Source organism: Molothrus ater, chromosome 3, assembly GCF_012460135.2.
Source record: "Molothrus ater isolate BHLD 08-10-18 breed brown headed cowbird chromosome 3, BPBGC_Mater_1.1, whole genome shotgun sequence".
Classification (NCBI taxonomy): domain Eukaryota; kingdom Metazoa; phylum Chordata; class Aves; order Passeriformes; family Icteridae; genus Molothrus; species Molothrus ater.
The window spans coordinates 67950709-67971224 of NC_050480.2; the positions used below are offsets into that span (position 1 = coordinate 67950709).

The window sequence follows — 20516 nt, forward strand, 5'->3', positions numbered from 1 at the left end:
CCAGGTGGAGTGACTCTCCTTTGTTTTAGGTTCTCATTAAAAGTACCATGCTCATACAAAAACTTTACCCACTCATTAAAACTTAGTCTCTAGATTCTGAATTCAGTGACACTCCTTACTGTGGTGGTTTTGCCTCAGAAAAGATGTTGAGACTGACTTTTCTTAGGCTTTTGTTTCCCAAAACAGCTTTATGTGCTAAAATGGTCATGTATGTTTAAACTGCTACAATCTATAGTTCTGATATGTCTTAGTTTTTATGCAATTCTTCTAAAACATATGGAGATCATTGGGAAAATAGTTTATAAAATAAAAGGGGTTTTATCCATTTTGGGCTTGGCAGACTTTTTTTTTTTTAAACAGCAAATAACTTTTTTGTCAGTACACTTAAAAAAAAAATCGAACCTCCCAGAAGCATTTATGATATTAATATTATCAAAAGTATATGTATTATTGACTGCAGGGTTTTTGCATGAAAGTTGAGGATCTTCAACCACAGACTTCAGTCTAGAATCAGCCTTGATTGACAATTGATTGAAAAAACTTTTAGTAGTTGGTGCAGTAAACTTGTCTGCAGGCATTCCAAGCCAATAATTAAGCAGCCATTCCACGTGGTATTAGATACAGCACAGCTACTTCAGTGTGTAAGAGGCGTCTTGATGCTCACTACAAAGCTATTGTAAAACTGCTGCAAATAACTCCAGACATTAACAAGGCTTTATTTAAATGCTAATGTGTTAGGTACATTTTTCTGAGGTGACTTAATGATTTCTTTGTTTTGTGCTCTATGTGTCATTTGGAAAGAGCCTAATCTTCAAAAGTAGTTAACAGACTCTCACATCTTGTCCTAAGCTGGTTCATCTAAAATATTTAAGCATCGTGCATTAATATCCTGCCAAGAAATGCTTTTTGGTTTGCATTAATGAGGACAAGTAATACTAATACCTGATGTATTTGTTCATGAAAGCATCTCTTAACATAATTGTCTTCTCATGCATTTTTATTAGGTAGTAAAATAAAAAATGAAGATTCTGGCAATCTACTACAGAAACAAAATTTTAAGAATCTGAAATGCCGTGTTGTAGCATTTATATGTTACACTATATAAATATATTTATTGTACTTTCTTTCTGCCAAAAAAAGCTCTTCTACACTTCTGAAGAAAGGAAATAAAGAAACAACTTGCTTCTTGTGTAAATTGTTCCAGCCTAGTTGCCATCACTGCTTCCTCAAATATGTTTTTTTCTTCTGTTTACATTCATAAATCAAGATGTTTTTAGGACAGAAGATTAGCATTTTGCTTTAGATGCTGTGCAGCTTTTAATAAACTGTAGTAATTTCCATTAACACTTCAAGTCACTGTATCAAGTATGTTCAATACAAACACTCTTCTTTATCTACCTAGGTTATTTTAAATTTAAGGGCCGAAAAGCTTCCATATATATTAGGAAGCCTAACTGGAATACTCATGCATCTGATAGTGTCATCACCTCAATCTTGTGTTGACTTTGTAAACACAGTAAGATACTGGGCCAGGTGGCTAAACTCCTTATTCATCCGGAGAGATTTCACCTCAGTTTTCATTTCAGCTATCAGTGTAGTCTCTAACCTGAGGAACCTCTTGCTCTGAGACTTGCAGGTCAGAGTATAAGCATGTTTTCTTGAAGGAGATGTTATTGTGTGAGATGGCGAATATGAACTCAAAGCCCTTCAGCTGCTCTACTTGCCTGTGAGCACACTTTTTTTACCAGTGGTATTGTGTGGTAAATACAAGATATGTTTATGCCTCCATGAAAAGGAGTAGGTTGCTTGGTGCTTACTGCAAGATAGCACATGATAAGAGCATGCTCATGGCAGTTACCTGCATATTGGTGGAGGTGCTGACAGCTGCTGCTTTGATTAGCCTGATTTGTTCATCCAGCTGCGTGAATATCTAAGGCTACTCCAAATGTGTTACTCTGCATGTGAAAATGCCCATTACAAATACGAAGAATGTAACACAACTGTTAAATGTATTGTATTTATATGTTTAATAAATGTGTTTATGAACAATTTTTAAGTGGGATCTCACTCATTTATGCTATGGAGAAGTTTGCCATTGAAAACCTACTGCTTTTCGTTATTCACGAAAATATATGAGGGGTCCTGGCAGCTTTCCACTAGCACAGAAGTGTAGTGTGAGCTCTTTGTGGCCAGAGTTTTTAGGTTCAAAAAATAGGTTGTCTAAGCTCTTGTGAAGTTTTTTGGCCCTCAAACACAATCTCATTGCTAGTAAGAGATGCACAGACTGAAAGGAGGGAGCAGTGATACCAGCTCTGAAGTGATGGTGGTGTGGAGTTAGGAACCTTCCTTGCATGTGTCCACCATACTTTGCTTCAGCATCTGCAGCATCTTTATTTTGAAATTTTGGAGGTGCTGGTTTGAAATGAATGGCTTCAAGTATTTGTGGAGAGACTCTTCTGAATAAGTGATGTTTTTCTGTGTGAAAACCTGGAAACTGGATTAACAGGCAAAAATACTCATGCCCAAGGTGGCAGGGTACATAACTACTTAAAGCCTACTTCTAGCTTGTCTTAGGCTGTGACTGTTTACTTGATACTAAAATACAAATTACAAATGTCATTCTTTAAAGTGAAACAGTTTGATTTTCAATAATAGTTTTTAAAATAAAAATATTTATCAAGCTGTGTAAATAATACGGTATCTGGGAAAGGAATATATTTTTCTTTTCCAAGGCAAGAAAACTTAGCCATCTTGGAGTACACCTACAGTAGCTGAGTAACTGGGATAAGTGCTCAAGAGTCTTAAAAGATAATTTGCGGTCTCCATAATTTTTTAATTGGCATATTAAATCTTAACTTTAAATAGTTTTCCTTTTCTTCAACCAATATCTGGTTTTCTCTGTATTCAGAGCCTTTTTTTCCCTCCTGTTCTTACACATCTTTCACAGCCTTCACCAGCTATGCCCATGATTGGAGAAGCCTTCCTTGGTCTCTGTCCCTTGCTCCTCCCAGTTTCAGTGTTTTATGTGTCAGTCTTTGCTTGAAAGAACCTCTCTGGTTACTGTTCTCCAAGTTCTGTCCCTCCCTGAAGCCAAAGCCCTGAGCTGTGCAGGTGCAGTGGCTGTGTCTTCCTTACACAGCATGCGCTGCTCTCTGTTTGCTCCCACGTTTTGTTGCTGTACCAGCCTTTCCCAGCCTTGAGCTTTCCAAAGCTGGAGCTGTTTTTCAGTACTTTAGATACTGTGCCCTTTGTGCAAGAAAGGCTCCATAAACAAACAATAAAATACTTGAATTAGGTTCTTGTGTAGGCAGTGTTCACTCATGTTTGGAATAGCAGTATTCCAGATCTATGCCTCTCAGTTGTTTATGGTAATTTTGGGAAGTACATTCTGTATTGAAAGGGTTCGTGCTTGTTCCTGCCTGGCCTGTTAGAAAATTATTTTAATCGGTGGAAAACCTTCTTAAATACAGATGACCTTTAATTTATGTAAATAATTGTTGTGATTAGATGCTTTTAAATTGTTTTGAGATGCTGATAGTTCTGAATTAGTGCTGATTTAAGGGTTAGGTCTTCAGTTCTTCACATCTAGACCATCTAGACCTTTATTGTTACACTGGATTTATAATGATTGAAGTTTATGCTACAAAGGAACACCATAAAAATTTGAATCCCAGCTGAACATTAAGCTCCTTTCCCTAGCATTTCCTGATAAAATGAGAAAAAAGGGAATGCAGTATTATACTAAATTTTAGAGTGCATTTATATTGAGAAATATTACCAAGATATCGTGAATGTAAACATATGCAGATGTGCTACTTAGTATCTCTTGATCTCGTCTGTGTGTGGGAGTAATGGCTGGTAATGAATCCATCTCAGACTTCAGAAAACAAGTAGAAATACTATAACTTATGAATCTATCTGCAAACATAGCCTCTGTTACCTCTTTCTGACTTTTTCTTCTACAAGGAAAGAGCCTAAAAAGATTTCAGAGAATCATCCTATCTCGCTGGTTCTTTACTAACTTTGTAATATTGAAGTCTAATACTGAATGCTGCTAAAGCAGTCTCTCTAGAGATGTTTTCCTGTGTCTCCTGTAAGGTTCAGTGCCTCATAAAATCTCATCAGTGCCGTTTCATCCAAGGGAATTGTTGCAGCCCCATCCATGGCAGAGCACCTTGAGCAGGTGGTTGGCTCTCAGGGGTGAGCACTGCAGCTACCCAGGCACCCTGCTTTAAGGAGTACAGTAATGGAGATGTGGGCTGCAGAGACAGAACAACTCTTGAGATGGTGTGGGGGTTCTGCTCTCCTGTAATCTGGTTAATGTTGTGAAACAAGTGCTCTTCTGAAGAACAGTGGAAATGAGTATCTGTGACCTTGTTTTAGCACGCCATTGGCTGGCTGCATTTGCTGGTTACTTAAAAGACTTCATAGCTGCTTGTTCATGTGGAGACACTTTTGGAAAACCTCCAAGAGAAAGCTAGGAGCACAAGGCTTCTCTAACTTAATGTTACAAGACTGGGTCTGAAATATAACTTTTGCTGAAGAAGCTAGCCATTGATGCTTGTTTTCTTAAAAATCAGGGTCTTTATGAGCCTGAAGATCTCCCAGAAGTCAGGAAGCTGAGAACTGGCTGAGCGATAAAGAGAGATTTAATCCGAGTCCTGAGGTGACCAGGCTGATGGTGATAAACTAGGAAAAAAGTTTCTGTTAGGATGGGTTTCAAAGGTTGTGTTTTATTTAGCTTTCTTTGTAATGTATGTGTCAGCTGAACAGTGGTACTATCTGCTTGCTTTGGGGTCTGCATTTGCTTTTATTCCACTGCAAGACACCTGAGGTTGTGTTGCCTCAAGTGATACATGAGTTAATTGCCTAAACATGGTAACTGGATGGTGAATTTGAGACCTTAAGGTCCAGAGGACTGTTAAGTCCCAGTCAGTATTACTGGAGGCACAAGGCTTGTATTAAGGTGATAAAATTCCTTCTTGAAGCCTGAAAACTGATCTGCTGGACAAATCGTGAGGAAAAAGGGACACTTAACCTAGCCCTGCAAATAGTAGAATGTGGGAGTTTGCTTTAAGAAGATGCTGCAAGAAAGACTATGTATAAGGATTTGGCTTAAATTATAAATCACTGATCTAGATTGTTTCCAGACAGAGAAGAAGGTTGATGCTGTAGTATAACAGGCATTTGAATTGCTCATATAGGTAAGGGTTAGTTTTAGTCTTTAGACTCAACATCAAGGAAGGAGGGGAGAAGAGATGGGATTTCACTTTTTTTATTCTTGAGATAACGAGCATAGAAAAACAACATATGTGAAAATGGATTAAAAAAGTAGCTTGATGCTACAAAATTTCATATGTAATAAACTGATGATAGCTAATAAAATATATTAAATATTATTAGACATAAACCTTTGATTGTTAAAGTCCTGTAAAATGTTTTTATTGCTTTTCTAAATCTTGCCACATTTACACTCCAATAACAAAAAAAAAAGCATTCCATGGTTCTGAGTCCCTTCAGCTAAATTCCCATGTCCATATGCAGACAAAAGGGGGCTTGTTAAGACCCACTCACCATGGAAGTAACCACTTCAGGTAATCATGCTACCCTATTCTTTTCCTACTTGGAAATTTCCATTAAAGGGCTTTTAATATTTCAACCTAATTCAGTCAATCTAAGCTATCCAAGCAGAAGCTTATTTGTAATGAAAATGGGTTACATTTATATCTATTCATTTGGTACTATATTATTTTTTGCAGTCAGAAAGGCTTTGTTAATTATTTGACTCTACCAGACTCTTTGGAGAATGGAGGTATTGGAGTTTTACTGCCAAAAATACTTTGTGAAAGGCAATTAAGAAAATGTTTTATGATGGTGTCACCAGTCTCACTTTCAGTCATTTATTGTTTGATTGGATAGAGGCTTCATGCTCCTGTCTTAATAACCTTACTAAATTAAGAGGAGTTGTCAGAATATAAAACAAATAGCAGATTTTGGCTGTGGTAGAATTTAGTGCTGCAACTGAAAGAATTAGCAGTTATGGTATCTAATTTTCATGCTACTGTAACAGAAACAAAATAATGCAAGGAACAGGTGAGAATTGCATCATGTCATTTCCCCCTTCTCTTAAATTCTAGTCCTAAGCTCAATACAGGCATAGGCTTTCTTATGTTAGTGTTCTGTCAGACTTACTGTCTCCTGGCTTTTGCCTTTAAAAAGGTGAAGAAAATAGTAGTGTTGGTAATGTTTCACGTGTGCACATATCTTCTCAGTTTATTTGCCTTTGGGTTATTATTCTGAGTAAAGATTATGTGTGAAGAATGTGTAATGAGAACTTGATAGCAGAGATGCAGAGACTTGGCTTGACCACAGTATCTTGGGGCATTTAGGATGTATTTTAAAGGCCCAGCAGAGGAAGAGTTTGACTGTGCTTTTATAGAACAAAATTTATCCCCTCTGGTTTTTTTGGGGTGGTTTTTTTTGTGATTTGTTTTGTTTTGTTGGGTTTTTTTGGGGTTTTTTTTGTTTGTTTTGGTTTTTTGGTGTTTTTTTTTGTTTGTTTGGTTGGTTTGGTTTTTTTTGTTTGTTTTTGTTTTTTGGTTTTTTGTAATACATTAAAAGCAGAACATTCTTCCAAAGTATTCCTGAAGGGAGTCTTCTGTTCTCAGGCTGGAAGACTGAGAACATTTGCACGTCTCAGTGTTCAGAAATGGGGTAGCAGAGGTTGGACAATCTGCCTTGTCCTGTGCTATGCTGGTGCTCCCAAAGAGCCCAGGCAAGGTCTAAAAACAAGGCCCTAGATGGTTGCTGGGTATCTTCATGGGAATTTTGCTGGAGTGTGTACTGCAATGTGTTGAAAATCCCAGGGACAATGTGAATTCAGCTTATTATTTGGACATTTGCTTTATGACCTTTTATTTTTCATTGAAAATTTATGATCATATTTGTCTCTTTGTTTCTGACTTCCCCCTTCTTTGTCCTTCTCAAGGTTGCATGTAAATTTTAAGTTCAAGTATGCTATTGCAGCACTGGTAACAGCAGAATGCTTTGGATAATGTTGCATAGCAACATAAAATTTAATTTGTGTCAAATGTTTTGGCATTCTCTAAATGTGACTTTTTTCATCCTTTTCTTTTTCACTTAAACTGCATTGCCATCAATTGGGGTGAAACTTGGTATACTGGAACATTGTGAAGATTGTTTTAATCAAAGCAATGCCCAGCATCCAAAATTGTCTGGAGTTTTCATTTTTGTCTCGCATTAGTTTAACACCCTGTCAGCCATAAGAAACCTGTAATGGTGTGTGAAAGGAAGATTGTTTCATTTCTGAACTTTTATGCAGCCCAAAATTATATTCTCTTCTTCTGATTACTCTTATTTCATATTCCCCTTGTGTGTACAGTCAATTTTCCAATGACATAAGTGCAACTATATTATCCATTGGTTAACCAGGGAATAGAGTTGGTGAATAGTCTTTTCCTGCTTCAGCAAAGCACGTTGAGTTTAAAAATCAAACATTTTTTCTAGAAATTGCCTAAGAAACCATTGTTCCAAATGGATTTTGAACCAGAGTATTCTTATAAGGAGCATGGATATTTTGGCCGTTTCTGGGGAAGGCCTAGATAGAAGTGAGGGGAGTAAATTTAAAGAATTAATGTCTCCTGAGGTGTATGCTTAATTACACTCAAGAGAACATCTGACCCATGAAAAATCAAGTCAAACAGAGACATGAATATTCTACCTGACCACTGATTTAATTGTATATATATGAGGGTAACTGAAGAAGCAGCGACTTAATTAGAATGTATATCTGTGTGTGATATGTGTGATTTGGTTAAAAGGAAGGCAGAGTGGAAAAGTCTGTCTTTCCCTTCGGTGAAATACTTTAGTAGTGAGTGTGTTCTAGAGACTGGACTTCCAGGCTGACACTCTCATCTCAGATATGTTTTTCTGTGGCTAAACATGTAGTTCTGGAACTGTTCAGCCAAAGGTGCAGTAGGCTTGGTTACAGCAGGGTGACAGAGATGGCTCTCTGAGCCTCAGCTGTCCTGCCATGCAGCTCAGCAGCATGAGTGGTTCGAGGGGGCTTGAGCTGCGAGGGCTGTAGAAATGGTGAAGCTCTCTTAAGGGGAATGCAGAAGGAGGAGGGGGAACAGATCCATGTTTTAACAAGAGACATTTTGATTAGGTGATGGGAAAGAATTTTTTTTTGTCAGACAGTGCCAGGTGTTGCCCACCAGAAGGGCTTGGTAACCTCCACTATTGGAGACTTGTAGCTCCCTTGGTCATGATACTGAGCAATCTGATGCAGCTTCAAATTTGGATTTGTTTTGGACTGCAAAATGTCCAGTGACCTCTAGAGGTCCTATCCAGCTCAAAGCATTCTATGATTTTGGCTGATCCTCCAGATGAATATCCAGATTCTTGGGCTGTTGAAATCAGTCTGTAATGAAGCCTGTGTAACGACATCTTCGCTTTTGTTGAAGGATAGATCACCTTAAGCTTAATTCATGGACTTATAAAAAAAAAAAAAGCAGATCTATGGTTGCTCTGTGGCCAAAGTTTGCTTTTTTCTGCTTTCCTTTACCTTTGTTTTTTATGCCAAGTTTTATAAGAGTATATAAACATGAAAAGGTTTCTTTGATAACTAGCTTCTATGTGAAAACAGCACATTTCCCCTTTCAACACATTAATGACTACAAGCAAGGAATGTGTTTAACCAAAATCTTTACCTAAGGCATTCCAAAGAAATATTTCAGGTCTCTTCTGTACATTTTGTTCCTACTCCTAGTTAGTAATATGTTTTGCCATCAGTCTCAGGTAAATTCTGCAAATGTAGTTGCTATAGAATTCAGGGTAGCTGGAGTTAAATTACTATTTTGACCATATCTCTTCAGCTGCTATGAAATACATAAGTCACTACCATAATCTGACAGCATGATTTGTGTCTGAATATGCAGTTTCATATCTCAGAATCCTGCAGCAGCATTTTTTCTTTATCAGTTCTGAACACATTTCATTTTAAAATTCGTTTAGAAGGACTAAGAGTGGAGATAAAAAGTTACCATGCATTTTTAAATGTTTCTGTTGTCACTAATAGTCCTCTAATGGCAATAAAATGAATTTTGGGAACTTTTTAAAGACACAGTCTGGTGACACATAGTTGTAAAAGTTTGTGTACCATTTTATGGTGGTTGGACCTGGGTTGGATGCCTGGTGCCCACCAAAGCCCCCTCAACTGGACAGGGGAGAGAAAATAGGGAAAAAAAGGCTCTTGGGGTGAGGGAAGGACATGGAGATATCACTCACCAGTTGCCATCATGGGCAAGCCAGACTTAAGGAAATTAGTTTAAATCATTCCCAATCAAAATCAAAGCTGGATAATGAGAAAGAAAACAAATCCTAAAACCACATACCCCACTCTCCTGCCTGGGATTAGCTTTGTTCCCGATTCTCTGCCTCCTCCCCACACTCAGTGGCACAGGGAGCTAGGGAATGGGGTTAGCAGCAAGTTAATCCCGTGTTGGTTGTGCCACTGCTTCCACTCAGGAAGGGAGTCCTTCCCCTGCTCCACTGCCCTGTCCCTCCCACAGGAGGCACTCTTCCATGAACTTCTCAGAGGAGTCTTTCCCACAGATTTCAGTTCTTCACAGGTTGCTCCAGCATGGGTCCTTTTTTTTTTTTTTCTTTCCATGAAGTGCAGCCTCCAGGAACAGGTTGCTCCAGCATGGGTCCCCCATGGGATCACAAGTCCTGGGTCACAATTGTCTTTGGGCATCCACCTGCTCCAGCATGGGCTTCTCCACAGGCTACAGATGGATCTCATGGTCTGCACCACAGGCTGCAGGAGAATTTTGGCTCCAGAGACTGGATCACCTCCTGCTCCTCTGTCTTCACTGACCTTGGGGTCTGCAGAATTTCTCTTATATATTCCCACTCTTCTCTAGTCTGATGTCAATTACTTCTGTGCAATAACATTTTTTTTCCTTTTAAAATCTGTTATCCCAGAGGCACAAGCACTCTGCTTGATGGGATAAAAGCATTCTGTGGTACTCTTTGTTTCCTGTGTTCTATTTATTTACTTTATGTATTTACCTCTTTTTTTCCTCCTTTTCAGATTTAAATAAGTTTTGAGTTCAGTTGAATGATCTACCATTTCAAAGCATTTTGTATGCCTTGAGATTTTGCTTACTCTTTAGATCACATGCTGTTGTAATCAGCTTTATATTTGGCCTTTTGATAATTTGATGATATCTGTGTTATTACATTATTGATTCAAATGAAATTATAATTATCTTGATGTTAAAGATATTATTTTGTTAAAGTAATTTGTTAAAGATATTACTTTGCAAGGTCAATCATTTCAACAGAATAGAGAAATATTGGAAGAAAATAGTACAGATTACAAATCTAGGCCAAAAATGTAATGAAATATGGTTGGGTTTTTGTAACATTAAGGATAACAACTGATAAAAAACAAACTGAAAGTGATGTTATGTAATCAGAGTGGTGACTCTCTTATGAGTTTGCAGGTAAGGCTAAAGAGAAGCAGATGTGAAGATATTTTACTCTATATGGTATACTTCTGTCTAGTACTTCAGTATCAGAAAAATGTTGACCAACAGTTTTCTAAAAAAAGAGAAGTGGGAATAACAATTTTCCTACATGGATTTCAATATATGGAAATATTTTAAATGGAAGTGGTAATGATTTGGAGGTTTGCAGTGCATAATAAAATATTTTAAGAACCTTTAATTTTTAAAATTAAATTTAATTAGCTCAACTGTTAGCAGCAGTGTTAGTGCCTGTGTGCCATTTTATTGATCTGAGCACAAAGTCTGGGTTTGAACAGTGTTGATTTAAGGCAGGGAAATGCCTTCATTTCCTTTCAGATGAGAAGAACAAAAGCTTTGTTTGCCAATTTCTGTGAACAATCAGCATCTCCCTCTTACCCTCGAACTGAGAGGCTCAGTGGTCTTTGGAGTAGTGCCTGCAGAGTGGAACACTGCTATCTCACTCAGGACCTTTGTCATTTGGGGAGCAGCATGCTGAAAGCTGAGACAAAAATACTATTGCTCTCCTCTTGCTTGTGAAATGAAAGTGTCTCTATGTATCAACACTGGGCTGTTTACAATTGTTTTTTTAAATAATGGAGACTTGAAAAGACCTCATCACAAGGCAGTGTCAGTAACTGTGGGGAGAGCTTTTATCTGTAAGGCTTGCAATCTCTTTTACAATAGAAGCCTCCTAATTTGAGATTATTCTTTTTCCAGTGGCACATTCCAAAAGGGAAACACATTTGTTTGGATATAAACAATAAAGAATTGTGTATAGAAAGTGGTATATCCCTATGGACATTTTTTCATAGGACTTTTGCACCAAATCTCTTATGAATCGTGTCACTGCTGTACTTAAGGAGATCACAACAACCATTAAAACTGAAGTATTGCCATCTATTGTTAGGTTGTTGTTCCTGTTTTGAACCATTATAATCTTTTAATACCATAGATGGTTTCTTTTCTTTCAACCTTTCTTCTGTTTTACTGTCTAAATATTAAAACTAGAAGTGTATCTTCACATGAATGCCTGTATGAGTCCCAGTTGTGACACTTCTTGTATTTGTGAAAACACACTTGTTAATCCAACATTTTAATTTCTCTCCCATCATGATTTTTAAAATTTCTTTATTCCCTCTCCCCCACTAATGTAGAAAAGTAAATGTTATTATCAGTGCTTACTGAGCCTATTGTAAAGACTCATAAAGAACCTATTGTAAAGACTTGTAAAGAATCGTCATCTTCATCCCTTTTTGCAAATATTTCAGATTTTTCTTCAGTTATTTGTTACTGTTAACCTTGCTCTTTTTGCAAGTGTTTTTTTAGACAGTCAAACCTCAACTGAATTTCTCAGCAGGGATTTGCCTGTTCATTTTTATAGCTTATATTAAACGTGAGACTCCTAATTCTTACTGTTTCTGTTGTTCCTATAGCAACTAGATAGGGGGAGATGCAGTGGCATCACTTTGCTTCCCAGCTGGTGTTTGTGTTCTCAGCGAGGAGGGAGAGCATGAGGAAAATAGAGCATTAATTAGAATGTAACTGCTTGAAAAGTATACTCCTTGTTGGGTTGTCTCACCCAACTACTACTCTAGAGTTAGATAATGACTTTAAGCAGGGCTTCTCAGACTTTCTTTATTAAAATTTTGTCCTCTTGTATAGAGACCCAATTTACTCTAAGTATGTGCCAGCTTTTGGTCTTTTAGCTGCTGCTTGGTTCTTGATGGTTCCTTCCAGCTAAAACGCTGTTTTCTTCATCGAATGGCTGGCAGTAGGATTTGTGTCAGGAACTAGACTGGTGCTTATGACTTACATATAGCCTGAACATAAATGAAGTGGGGGGCTTTTTAATTCCTGCTTTTTAATCTGATTTTTGCAGCTGTCCAGTAACTATAGTATACTAGGCTGTAATTTTATTGCTGACTAACTGACAATCTTGGAGTAAAATGTTTTGATATTTAAATGCTACATTTTCCATTTTCAGAGATTACTAAGAACTAAGGCAGAGGTAGAACTAACACGTTCTACCTTCTCCAAGAAGCAGAGATTGTTTGAATTCTCCTTCAGTAGTCCTTTCTCTTACCTCGTGATGGAAACCTTTCTAAACATAGTTTCCTGAGGATCTCTGATGCCAAATTACTCCCTCTGAAGTAAACGAAAATCTTTCCTCCATACCTGAGCACCTGAAATCCTGCTGCTCTGCCTTGGTGGCTCTTGTTTAGCCAAAGGGTTGTGTTTCTCTCACCATGGTATGTGCAATGTGAAGACTCTGGGAAGAGTTTTACAATATTCAAGCCATTACTGTATAAAACAACTGCAAAATATTTGACCTATAATTTAAGCTCCTCTGGAGCTGTTTATTTTTATTAAATAAAAATTCATGGTCACAGGAACTGGATATCATACATTGCATCTTAAGAAGATGGGTCCCATCTGGTTTAGCATATGTACATTGAAAAGCCTTTCCTAGCCAGAACAGCTCTGATTAGCAAGAGGAACTTAGAAAGTGCTGATTAGTAGATAATCAAGTGGTTAATTTGCTCATGTAGGAAATAAGAGGTTGAGATGTAGGCTTCTTGTTACTTAAAAAACAGGTTGGAACCAAGACTTTTCACCTCTCAGGAAGGTGCCATGATGCAAGGTGTTACTGACACAGCGGGGATCCTGTAGGCATCAGGTTACTATCCATGAAATCCCTGCTGTCTGCACGTTGGTTGGTGGTGCCTCAGGAGAAGTGCTTGCTCTTTTGCTCAATTAAAGTTTTAATTGTTTCCCATTTTATTCTTTCCCTGTTTCCCCTGCCCCTGACTCTCTCAGAGGGGTTCACAAGAGCTAATGAATGTGACATCTGCTAAGTTCATAAATCAGTTTGTTTCTCTGCTAGCTGCCTAAGCAGGGTTCCGATCCTCAGTGGATTATGTGTTAGATTTAAATTTTAATAAGAACAGCATCTCTTCTAAACATTCTGGCTTTAAAAATATATAAATGGACAAGTCTCTTGCTTCCACAGACTCTGACCTAGTGTATCTCCTGTATTCATGGACCACTAAGTCTCCTAGGGCTTTGGAGAGTCTTTGTGAGGCTGAGGATGCTGAGGCTATTCTATCTCTGAAGAGAAGGCTCATGTGGGATCTTATCAATGTGTATATGTGCCTGATAAGTGTGAATAAAGAAAGCTGAGCCAGACTCCTTGCAGTGCTATCCAGTGGTAGAACAGGAGGCAGTAAATGTAAATATACTATATTGATAAACCTTTTTTACTGTGAGGGGTCAAACACTGGAAGTTTCAGAGAGAGTCTCCATCTGTGGAGAAGTTTAAAACCAAACTTGGCTCAGGCGTGAGCTATCTGCTGTAATTTGTAACCCTGCTTTAGGCTTCTTATCTCCAGAGGTCCTTTCCAACCTGAAATATTCTGTGAATATTGTGGATAAGGTCAGCAGATAAAAGAGTTGGGAGCTTTTTTTTTCTTTTTCTGTGAATAAATTGCTATTTGGAGAATATTATATTGCCAGAGATAAAATACGGCTCTTGTGAGTTGTTCTGAAAGTCCTTTCTGCTTAGATTTTAATTTTTGTCTTAAAAAATCTTCTGAAGCTAGAATGTTTATTTCTTACAACCTAATTCTTTTGTTAGAAACAACCTCACCTATAAATCAGTGCAGTAACAGCATTTTTATCAGCTTGCTTCACTTGACAAGTAAATGCATTTTTATAGTACTTAAAATCCAATCCTGAATGTAAAGGTCTGTTGAAGTAATTTTGATTCATAGAATCATTAAGATTGGAAAATCCCACTAGGATTGAGTCCAACATTAACCTCACACCACCACCATGTGTAGAACTAAACCACGCTGCAAGTGCAAATCCTCATTTTTTTGAACACTTCCGGGGATGGTGATTCTACCAGTTTCTTGGGCAGCCTGTTCCAATGCCTGCATCTGCAGCTTCCCAGCCACTTTTCCCCAGCCTGCAGCACTGCAGGGGATTGTTGTGACCCACAGGCAGGAATCAACACCTGGCGTTGTTGAACTTCATACATTTGGCTTTGGCACATCAATCCAGCAAACTCATCATACTCAACTCTGAATCAGTTGCTAGGCAGAAGTTTAGGAAGAAGTTCATCAAGAAAACTGGAGTTTTGTTCTCTTGGTTAGGACAATTGTATCCATATGATTTCTAACAGAGGTAAAATGTAGTGTGTACTTGCGTGCATCTCTTGCTGCCTGGTTACTGAATATGCAGAAAGTGATTATTCTGTTCTCTGGAATATTCAATTCAGGGTAATATATAAATGTACAACCAGAGTTCAACAATTACCTTGAGGTGTTGATTTTATTGTCATTAAATATCAGCGAAGAGAAAGCATCATCTTTCTCTTTCCTAGATTTGCTGGTGAGTGTTTGCTCAAGGTCAATTGAAATCAGTTGTGTTTTCCAAGAAGGGAGTGCATATTGCCTCTTGAATGGTTCCAGTATATGTTGGGGAATTAAAAGTCAGTGATGGTGTCGAGAATTACAGATTAAAAAAGGAAGAATAAAAGAGGCGTCTGGAAAGAGAGGCAGTGGTTGGCGCCAGGGAAGAAACAAAGTAAGCACTGGGTGTGGGATGGGAAGAACAGCTTCCTAGGGGAAGGAGAAAGAATAGGTGAAGTAGAGTGCTTTTTTTGTTTGTTTGTTTGTTTCCTTTCTCAAAAAAGCTAAAGGTGTGTAATTTTGAGTCAAATTAGAAACCCTAGCTTGAGTGTCTCATTTCAGGTAAATAGTGGCAAGGAACTGAGAATTTAGGTGAGATTCTGGACATCTCTTTCAGATTCTTGAACAAATCCTGCTTGAGCAGACCCCTCTGCAGGCATTAAGGATTTAAATATAATTATTGTTTGAATAACATTCCAAAAATTCTGCTTTGAAGCTTTGTTATGCATCTCTTCATTCAAATCACTTAATGTTTTCAATCTTGTTTACTTTCTACAGCTGTTAACACAATAGGACAAAAGCTTCCAAGGAATGACTATTGATGTTTGAGGGAACCTAGATCCTAATTGCAGAACAATTGCTGTGATGTCATGTGCAGATTTTATGTGGTGTTCACAAACAGCTGGTTGCAAACAAATAGATTGCAAAAAATGCCTGTAAAGGTTTTGTTCTACTTGTAAAGCTGCTGTCTGCACTCTCAAAAGCTTTTGGGATGTAGCTGTGTGTGAATACTCCTGTTTCAAGAGAATTCTCATAGCATGAAATCAACTTCGTGGGAAAAAAAGTGCTTTTGCCCATGTGATTTTTATCATTTGAGCACAGCTCTAAAAATGTAGTTATATAGGATGAAAACAGAAGTGGCTCTCAACTATGCATTTGTATACCAAGATTTGGCATCACTTTAAATAAGCTATACCAGCAAAAGCAGTTCTTGCCAGATTATTATGTGTAGCATAAAAGTTAAGCTAATATAAAACTTTCCTCTAGAAGAAAATGTCTCCAGTGAATAGAATTATTCTAGTAACAATAGAAATGCACATTTACTTAAAGATGGCATTTCTTACTGTGAAATGTCAAAGTATATTTCTGTTTTCTAATTGTGAAATTGGTAACCAGAGATAAAAACTAAATGTCAGCAAGATAAAGGCATGGTACTTTTAGACTTCTAAGGGTGTTTCTAGAGATGTTTTTTTTATAAAATAAATGTATGTAATTATATTATTCTCAAAAATAATCATCAAAGGCTGATGATTAAAAATTCTGCTTTTGTTTTCCAGAAACCAGCAAACATTCTGGTAATGGGTGAAGGTCCTGAAAGAGGAAGAGTCAAAATAGGTAAACTTTTTGAGAAAATTTTAATTGTGTAGCTAAGAGATTACTATAATAAAAAAATGCATCTTCTGTGTAAGATAGAAACAGATTTTTAGTATTCTTTGAGTGTATGTATCTACCACCTCTAGTTCAATTTTAAATCTCATTCACTGACTTTACAGACATAAGATATTCCAAATATATTATTAGGCTTTTCTAAACTTGCCTAGGGTATTAGATGAGATGTAAAAGCATCTGTATGAAACAAAAAAGTAATAAGCACAGAGAACAGTGGTGATGACCAGGGTTCTTTTGACTTCTGCTGTGATTAGTTAGCATAAGTTAGCATTGTTACTTATAAACTGTTTGTTTTCTTATTTTTATTTTTATATAAACAAAATTACTGGCTATGTTTGTAGAGATCCAAAGGTTTGCTATGCAAAAGTTATTTGGTGAGTAACATATGTAGCTGTGGTGGTCTTTATGCAAAATCTAATTCCCTTCTCAGTTTTAGTGATGTGGATATTACATGTGGCAATATTGAAGTTTGTGTGAAAGAGAAGTTTCAGATTTGAATTGGGTTAAAATGTGTGGGTTTGACAATACAGCAAATTTTGTGCTTTTGCATCCAGTATTTCTTACTGTTACTTACCAGGCTCATTCTAAGGAGAATTTTTGAGTTCCATAGGATGAATGCTTAGTTTTAAAATACACCTCTGTAACAGTGCATGCTCACTGACTCTGGAGCTCATTCCTCCAAATCATATAGGAGGCATGCATGGAAAATAGTTCAAAAACAATCTACACTGCAGTCATTTTAATTTTGCACTTTGGGTAAATATATAGCAGTCACAAGGACTCACAGTTTTGTAAGCATGTATGAAAATAAAGGAGAAAATGTACATTAGAGACCTACTACTGTTGACTTCAGTTAACCAAGTTTCTGTTACAGTTTAAAAAAATGAACAGGCGTCTGTGTTATGTAAAGTTTTACAATACCATGATCAAAACACGTCAGATGTTATCCTTTCTAGTTTTAGGAATGAACTAAAGGGAATTTAGCCTTAGAAAAATTTGGTCCAGTATTGTTGTAAGTAGTTTTTGTTTTGTTAGAAACTTTGATTTGTAATTTTTAATGTTTTTGAGCTGTTGTTGTAATTGTTTTTGACAATACTATTGAATTTTGATTTATTTGTATTAGAATTTAAATAATCTCATTTTTTCTCCCCATTCCCCAGCTGATATGGGTTTTGCAAGACTGTTTAACTCACCTTTGAAGCCATTGGCAGACTTGGATCCTGTTGTGGTGACATTCTGGTACAGAGCTCCAGAGCTGTTACTTGGGGCCAGACATTACACAAAGGCCATTGGTGAGTTGTCTGTAAGAAAGATGTTTGCCTGTAAGTTCTGTAAGGACAGTAGCCCTATAATAGAGACAATGGTCAGCTGGCTAGCTAGTTTTAAGGTTTTGTCACTGAAGTAGTTGTAGATGATCCCATCCATAAAGGATTAATCAAGATTAAAACTTTTTGAGGACCATGCTTTTATATTTCAATATAACCTAGAAATTTTAAATATCTAGTTTGTTTTTAAAACAAGAAATATCCTTTGAATTGGTTTATATGTTTTCTTAATATTGACTTAGAAATCTTGTAATGTTGTAGAACTTTGAAAGGAAAGAGCTGTGAAGGGTGAAGGGTGTTGCATGTCCAGATGCTTCTATGAAATGTGTCTTGATAAGCAGAAGGCTGGACTCCTGTGCTGTGCATAATCTGCAAATCATTTCCTCCTGGTGACTTACAAAGCTCCATGTTCAGGAAATGCTGGTAGCCAGGTTCTTTTCTGCCCTAGTAAGTTCCAGGAGCACAATCAGCCACGGTGCCCAGATGTTTGGAGAATTAAAGCACTGAGGTGCATGGGAGGCAAGGTTGGCTTATATATTGAACTGCAAAGGAAACAGTGACCCTTTGTTAATAGTGTTAAATCATTCCTGTGAGTACACAGGTGGCTTTCTTGGCAGGCATTTTTCTTTTGCAGAAGTTTTTAGAGATGCTCTGTGGGCCTTTGTTCAGAGAGTTACAAAATACTATGTTGTACTGGCATCTCAGTTTGAGCGTTCTCTTGGGTGGACCAGCACTTTTAAGGCTCACGATCTGTTTTTTTAAAAATAACTCCTGTTTATTCAGCTACCATATACAGCAAAAGGTTTGGAGAATGAATGAACTGACATCTGACTTTTTGATGTAGACTTGCACTTCCCATTTCTTTATTGCTTTCCATTTCCATTTGGAATTCTCCTGTGCAGGAATTTATTTGTGTACTCTAGGAGAACTCTGCAGCAAAAGCTGAAGTATCAGAAGTGAGGAAAATTGGATCCATTTCAAAACAAAAAACCTGGTCCAAAGAAAAGTAATAACTGCAGACAGATTCAGTCAGGGTCAGAAGGGACCCTGGGAGGATTCTTGTTCATTCTCCTGTTCAAAACAGTGCCCTATGAATTCTGCCTGGTCTGTTGACGGGTTTGTCCAGCTACATCTTGAAAACCTCTAAGAACAAAGATTTCACACCCTCTCTGGTTAACCTGTTCCACTGCAAAATCATCCTCATAGCAAAGAAATTTTTTTTATACTTAGTTACAACTTTTTGTTTTGGTTTATGCCAATAATCTCTCACTCTCCTGTTGTATGCCATTGTCAGAGCCTAGCTCCATCATCATGGTCATCTCTGTGTAGGTTCTGGTGGGGCTGCTCTTAGATTCCTCTTCAGTCTGAACAAGCCCATGTCCCTCATTACCCTCTCCTGGAGCAGGTTCTCCAGCTTCTAACCATGCTGGGTACCTCTGCTTCTTGCCTTTGTTACTCCACTGTTTCATGGTTTTTACAGCCAAGGCTGCCATTGATTATCATATCCCCAACCAGGTTCTTCTTCTTCCTCAGCAGCAGATCTGAGGGATGAAACATACATTTACCCCCAAGTCCACCAGAAATCTTTTCAGCATCCTTGAAGTGACCCTGTTTATGTACTGTTTGTTCTCCATGATGCCCCATGGTCTGTTTACCTCCTCCCCCAGCTCCTTTTGCTGGTGTCTCAGTGCCCCAACCCGAGTGTCTCTCCCAGTGTGAGGCCAGTGTCACCTTGCAGACTGACTCCTGCATGGCAGCACACTCCCTCTGGAGCTCTACCTCACCTGAGACAGAGGAATCCAAGGGCATCTGCTCCAGTGGGAGCTGGGGATGGAGCCTTGTAATGCCCCTGTTTCCTGCATGCCTCTGGCACAATGTCGGAACCCAGGACATCCCTCTGGCTGTCCTGAGCAGTCAAGACCCCTGCCAGGGGGCTCAGAGACCCTGGCACAGAGCCCAAAATGACTGTGGTTTTGATTATGACCCATGGAGCAAGCTACCAAGCTTGGATGAAGATCTGCAGGCCACAACAGTTAAGTAGAATAATACTGAATTTATCATGGGGTGAAAAAGTAGATTTTGGGATTTTTAGAATGGGGATTCAGGGGGGCAAGATGGAGGGACCTGGGCATGTCCAGCCTTTCTCCTTCTTCTTCTTGGCCTCCATCTTCTGCTGTAATGTTGGCACTTCTGGATTGGTTTAGAGTAGAAGCTCGCTAATATAGGTGATAGGTATTGGAAAGTAACTGTAAACATTGTATAGCTAGTTTTTAGTGTAAAGACATAACACCACCCCAGGGGCAGGCAGAATGCCTGGACTGTCTTGATGAGCGGACCTCAGCTGGACAGGAGAAAATATTTTATAGATAAGGGACAATAAACAACCTTGAGACTGAGAACTGAAGAGCTCTGATTCCTTCTTCAAGCGCCGGGCTGGGAAAAGAGACTTTCTAACATTTCTCGGGGTCACTGTGACCAGCGAGAGACCCTGAGACAGCACAGTCCCATGGTGACAGGAGCAGACTCTGCAGATGCATGCCTGCTTTGCATCTCCCACTATGCAGACTGGGCTGCTAACTACTAAGTCTGTGTTTGCTGGAGTGTTTTAAAGAAAATACCAAGAGGATTGCCTCCAACACCTGCAAATTAGGTGCCTAAATTGCCCTATGTTCATAGTGGAAAACACTGATATGAATGGACCAGATTACTGAGTGACCTGTGTGTGTGGTACAGGGAAGTTACCTTCTGCTGACAGCTACCTGCCTTTGATAGAT

The 20516-nt window shown here is 38.2% G+C and overlaps 1 protein-coding gene across 1 annotated transcript in view; it reads left to right on the plus strand.

The window, feature by feature from the left end:
- CDK19 (cyclin dependent kinase 19) overlaps window positions 1–20516 on the plus strand; it is a 122777-nt gene that overhangs the window by 69169 nt on the left and 33092 nt on the right. Inside the window, exons 5-6 of the mRNA XM_036380184.2 lie at window positions 16306–16363; window positions 17578–17709. Of these exons, the coding sequence (XP_036236077.1) occupies window positions 16306–16363; window positions 17578–17709 (190 nt within the window). The remainder of the gene's footprint in view (window positions 1–16305; window positions 16364–17577; window positions 17710–20516) is intronic.